This window comes from Protopterus annectens, chromosome 6.part1, assembly GCF_019279795.1.
Source record: "Protopterus annectens isolate FY-2018-M chromosome 6.part1, PAN1.0, whole genome shotgun sequence".
NCBI lineage: Eukaryota > Metazoa > Chordata > Ceratodontiformes > Protopteridae > Protopterus > Protopterus annectens.
This window is the reverse complement of record NC_056738.1, coordinates 268,826,944-268,832,943: the sequence shown is the minus strand read 5'-3', so window position 1 is coordinate 268,832,943 and position 6,000 is coordinate 268,826,944. Positions and strand designations below refer to the sequence as shown.

At 37.6% G+C, this 6,000-nt stretch overlaps 1 protein-coding gene across 2 annotated transcripts in view; it reads right to left on the bottom strand.

Moving 5' to 3' along the window:
- Positions 1-441: 441 nt before the first annotated feature.
- The window catches only part of UBE2F (ubiquitin conjugating enzyme E2 F (putative)), a 2,002,640-nt gene continuing 1,997,081 nt past the window's right edge, over positions 442-6,000 (bottom strand). For both annotated transcript variants that reach the window (XM_044075697.1, XM_044075696.1), the window contains one exon: positions 442-1,522. In XM_044075697.1, the coding sequence (XP_043931632.1) occupies positions 1,472-1,522 (51 nt within the window). In that variant the 3' untranslated portion in view covers positions 442-1,471. The remainder of the gene's footprint in view (positions 1,523-6,000) is intronic.

The window sequence follows — 6,000 nt, the reverse complement described above, 5'->3', positions numbered from 1 at the left end:
CTAAATACAGCTACTAATACAGAAATCAAGTTTAACAAGCCAGAAAATGCTCAAGCTAGGCAGCTATGCAGAAAAACTTAGCAAATAAACAGAGAAAAAATACTTAAAATCTCAAAAGTGGCTCCCTTCTTCTCTCAGCGTTTTTTCCTCTTGGAGGGTGCTTCACCAACAGCCAACAAGCCTGAAAAGACGCTCAAACCACGAGGCAACTAGGTTTTAAGAGAGGAAGTCAGACAATGGTAATTAAAGAAACAGTGCTGTTCTGTTGAGAAAGGCTTCTATGATCAATGATTCAGGTCCCTAAGAGTGGAAGCTGATCACATGTGCACGCACACGCTCACACACACACACACACACACACACACACACACACACACTCTGGGACAGATATGCTCAAAAAGCCAACGAATATAGAGTATTAAAAACACAACCACTTAGAAGTATGACTACAATTATCAAAATCTTTATATTTTTCCAGTTTTATTTCTTTGTTCTTGCTACATATTATAGCAATGACAGCTTTCCTGTTGCTTGACACATCAACAGCAGTTGAAGTTAGATTTACTGTCTTCTCACATATGGGTAAATAGGCTAGCAAACAAGCATTGTTATGGGTAAGCTTTGGAAACAGGAAGATTTAAAATCAACATCGACAAATATGGCTTTAAAAACAGGATGGATTAGCTCTGGATTGCACTGCTGGTGAGATGGTGGACAGTAGATATGCAGAGTAGTTTACACATGCCTCATAGGACAGGGGGAAAAGAGAAAGGGGACAGGCAGCTGCATAGACTAAGCTGCAACCCTTGAATGAATCAAATTTATCAAAAATCTTCTTTGACTTATATTTCTGATTTATGTATATACATAATACAAACACCTTACCATTCATACATGAACCCAGCAATTATTAGTAAACATGAAGAGAGGACTTGCAATTCAGCATGCATATCCTAATAGAGAGCCCTTCCATTACAAGATTAAAAATGCATTGGATTTATATTTTTATTATGGTGCGTGAAAGACCATAAAGACCACACAAATCAATCATATACAGGAGATCTTAAAAATGTGAACACTCCTGTAGATCCCACACTCACCTTCTTCTGTACTTGGATAAAGAGATGGTAGAACATTTATTGTAAAAGTTTCAAGTAAATGCAACACATCACATGCAAAGGAAACATCCAAGTTTATAATGCAGATATACTGTGTTAGGTCTTTATTTTTTAAGTAAATATTTGAGCTTGAGCTGAGAGTAACCAGAGCTTCATCCAAAGATGGTCAGTTGCCGTAATTCAAGCTGAAGATTTGGTTTACTGAAATTAGGTGGGGATACTTGAGAGATTTACTTCTTGTAGCCACGCAGTCATTTTTAGTATTTTTTTTTACAACTTTATTATAATACAGTTTTATCATTGGCAGCTGTGTTCCACTCTTCAGTTAATGTCCTAGTGAGATCTTTTGTTCATCATCTAGCATAATTCTTAATGTACTCTTCAACTTTATTTCGGAAATCTTCCTAAAAAAGGAAAAAAAAAAGTGTTATTGGCAAAGGAAACTGCACTACGGTTCCTCTGTGTATATCACTTTTCAAAAATACTATCTGTTCTTCCCAATTCCCCTCTGTCACAAAAAAGGTTATGTTTGTGCCCTCATTTTGCATATACCATAAATGGAAATAACATACTAAAACTGCCTCATTATAAATTTCAAAACAAGAGAAATGATATAAAACATACAGGTGTATAGTTAGCAAGGCAGGCACCAAAACAAGAACTCTCCAAAGGACTAGTCCAGGATGCCTATGCTAGACGTATTTTCTCTTTCTCTTCATTGTATAATTTACTTCAATTGCACATTTGTACTGTTATCTGATCTGGTTATATTAGTCTGCATGCTACAAATCTTAACATTTCGTAAGCAAATGTAATCATATATGTGTGAGTGTGTGTGTATATATATATATATATATATATATATATATATATATATATATATATATACACACACACACACATAGATATATACACATATATACAGCATTCATTCTTGGGTAGGAGTCTATCAGCATGGCACATCTTGACTTGGCAATAGTCGCCCACTCTTCCTTGCAAAAGTGCTCCAAATCTGTCAGACTGCGAGGGCATCTCTTGTGCACAGCCCTCTTCAGGTCACCCCACAGATTTTCTATTGGATTTAGGTCTGGGCTCTGGCTGGGCCATTCCAGAAACCATTCTTTTGTTGATTTGTATGTATGCTTGGGGTCATTGTCGTGTTGAAAGGTGAAATTCCTCTTCACCTTTCTAGCAGATGCCTGATGGTTTTGAGCCAAAAGTGAGTGGTATTTGGAACTGTTCATAATTCCCTCCCCCTTGACTAAAACTCCAGTTCCAGCTGAAGAAAAACAACACCAAAGTACGATACTGCCACCACCATGCTTCACTGTGGGGATGATGTTCTTTTGGTGATGTGAAGTGTTGTTTTTGTGTCAAACATACCTTTTGGAATTGTGGCCAAAATGTTCAACCTTGGTCTCATCAGACCATAACACATTTTCCCACATGCTTTTGGGAGACTTTATGTATTGTTTTGCAAATTTTAGCTGGCTTGGATGTTTTTCTGTGTAAGAAAAGCCTTCCATCTTCCAACCCTACCCCATAGTCCAGACATATGGAGAATATGGGAGATTGTTGTTACATGTAGTACACAACCAGTACTTTCCAGAAATTCCTGCAGCTGCTTTAGTGTTGCTGTAGGTCTCTTGGCAGCCTCCTTGACCAGTTTTTGTCTTATCTTTTCATCAATTTTGGAGGTACGTCCAGTTCTTTGCAACATCACTGTTGTCCCACATTTTCTCCACTTTTTGATGACTGTCTTCACTGTGTTCCATAGTATATCTGATGCTGTGGAAATTGTTTTGTACACTTCTGCTGACTGATACCTTTCAACAATGAGATTCTTCTGAAGCTTTGTAAGCTCTCTGCGAACCATGGCTTTTGCTGTAGCAGGCAACCGAGTAAATGTAAGGAAAATCCTACTAAGACAAATGAACTTTATTCGGGGTTAATCAGAGTCTCTCTAATTGATGGCAGGTTTGTACCCAAGAAGACTAAATGCAAAGGTGCTTCAGCAAAGTATTAGTTTAAAGGTGTGCACACTTATGCAACCAGCTTATTGTACGTTTTTTATTTTTTATATTTTTTCCTCTAACAGATTTGTTTGTTTTTCAATTGAATTCTGCAGGTTATAGGTCACATTAGAGGTGGTAAAAGTTTTGAAATGATTTATTGTGATCTCATTTTTTATATCGCAAAACCCTTGAATTTTATTGTATGTGTGTGTGTGTGTGTGTGTGTGTGTGTGTGTGTGTGTGTGTGTGTGTGTGAGTGTGTGAGTGTGTGTATATGTGTGTATATATATATATATATATATATATATATATATATATATATATATATATACACACAAACCTCATCTCATAGAATATGCATTTGTAAGCAGCTGCTCATGAAAGAAAACTATGGTTTAAACATGAGGTAAAAATTTCACACATTTTATCAAAGACCAATTAAACATTTCACAGTATTACAGGCAAACATTTCTAAGCCATTCTGTACATATTTAAACAGAACATACTAAAGTCCTTTTTTCACAAAGAATTTTCCTTTAGTAACGTTTTCTTACAACACCTAGACCTACAGGTAAGTTCTCGCCTTGTACCGTCTGTGTGTAGTGAGTTTGTTCTCTCAGTGGGCTCATGTAACTTTCCAACAAAGTGAATAGCTTTCTTCCTGCACTCCAAAGACACCATAGCAGGTACACTGACAGTGCTAAAATCACTCCTAAGTATGCATGTGAGAGTGGCTGTATCTGTGCTCTCAGACAGACTGGCATCCCACCAAGGGCTAGTTTTTTCTTCCTCTTGCCACTTGCTGGGATAGGGTCCATTCTTCTGAAATGGATAAGTACACATATACATATGTGTGTGTGTATTACATATAAGATCATTACTCATTTTGTCATTCAATGTCTCAATTATTTAGGACTAATATTTTTAAACTGCTTCTATTACCCTGGATTTGATTAGATTAAAGTGGGGGCTGGTCCCCCTAAATAGGAGGCTTGTGGAGTGCAGCCCCTACTACAAAAAAAATACTCCAAAGATGCAGGAACAGTTTGTAACAAAGTAATCCCAAATAATGACAGCTTGCAACTATTGTTTTTGAAGGTGAATGAAATAAATTCACACCCACACCCTCACAAATGTACATGTCATTACTCAACTCACTGCTTACACATGGTCATTCATGTCTTTGTATTGAAGTGTATTGGATGGTACACTATAGACAAAAAAAGACTGTATTTTTTAATGAACTTAGAGGATGTAGTACATGACCTTTCCTTACCTGTATGACACTTACAGAACTCTCTCCCATCTGCTAAGAGTGGGAAGCAGACGTCATAAAACCCTTCAAGAGATCTGGCCATCTAATGTTACTTGAGCATCAAAAGCACCACAAACAATGATGCATTACTGGCTTTTTGTGTACAGTTTTGCAGCAGCAGCATATTTATATCCAAATACACTAAAATTCTTAAAAACATCCTCCCGTATCTGTTAACTGTAGACCCATAAATCATGTTAAATAGCCAATCAGTGTCTGGGTCTGATCATGGTAAAATGTCATATAAGCCTGTTAGAATTTATAATTAATTGCATCTTGTTTAATCGACATACAGTTTATTATCATAGAAATCAACTACAGAAAATTTCTCTCTTAATAAATGACACAGAAAGCATAAATTTCTGCAAGTCGGGGAAGCCTTCTCTTTGCCTACAATTACTAAATATACCACTCAAAAACCACACAAATTAGAAGAAAAAGGGAAAAGATGTAAAAGAAAAGTACAATTTACCCCTTTCCTTTTCCCCTACAGCCAAAAGTGAAGCACTGCAACTGCAACATAGGCAATTCAGATGTACAAGACACACAATGGTATAACAACATACTGAGTCACCACCATGGTGAAGAGGGATAAAGCAGCTACAATCCAGATGACCTGTGTTGATTTACTGGCCAAGGTGTCTAAAGCACTAGCAGGGGAGGACAAGCATGCCTATCCCAGGAGGGAGGTACGTTCATCTTGGTGTTCCCTGTGGGGAGGAATGCTCAATGATGAGGGGAGAAGCCCTCAAACAACGATTCCAGGATGGGCAATTGGGTCTGGGAAGGGACAACAGTGTAGGTCGTAACAAAAATATTCCTCTTTCTCAAGTAAGTAGTTGCTGATGAGCCTGTCCCCCCACAGATGCTCTTAAGTTCTACTCCAGCCCCAGCCTGAAAATAAATATAGAGGATGAAATGAGGAGCTGGCAGATGGGGCAGTAGATTAGAAGACCATAAAGTGAGAAGCGGTGGGCAGGAGGTTTACAATGAAAATGCAATCTTTCTCCTGTTAGTTTCTATTCCCTGATCTACTACATGATTAGCTGCAGTGTTTCCTGTTACTGGAATAAGACTTGGCTGCTGAACAAAACACAGGCGACTGACAACCAGACAAAATATTTTAATCAGTTTAGTACACAACCAATTACATTATACTCCACACTGCTGCTGAAGGCATGTCTTTTTGACATTCAAACACAGACTGCCTCCAGAAAGCTGTACTTTATTTGAAAAAGAAACAGTACACCTGAATCTCACTACCAATAAATGTGTTTCCAAGGCATGCAGGTAGTCAATAAATACATAAAAGTCTCTGCCTCTCCCCAAAATGATCAACACAGGATTCAGCAGGAATAAAATAGCAGCAAAAACTTTTAACATCTGTTTGAAATGCTGACAGGTACAGGGTTTTTATTTAGTAGCACTGAATGCAGCCTGATTGGGAACATTTATCAACCAGCTATGGCTGAAAAATTTCCATAGGAATTATTCAACACATCTGGTTAACAAAACTTAATGAGATACTTGCTGAATGCAAAAGCTGTCAAAC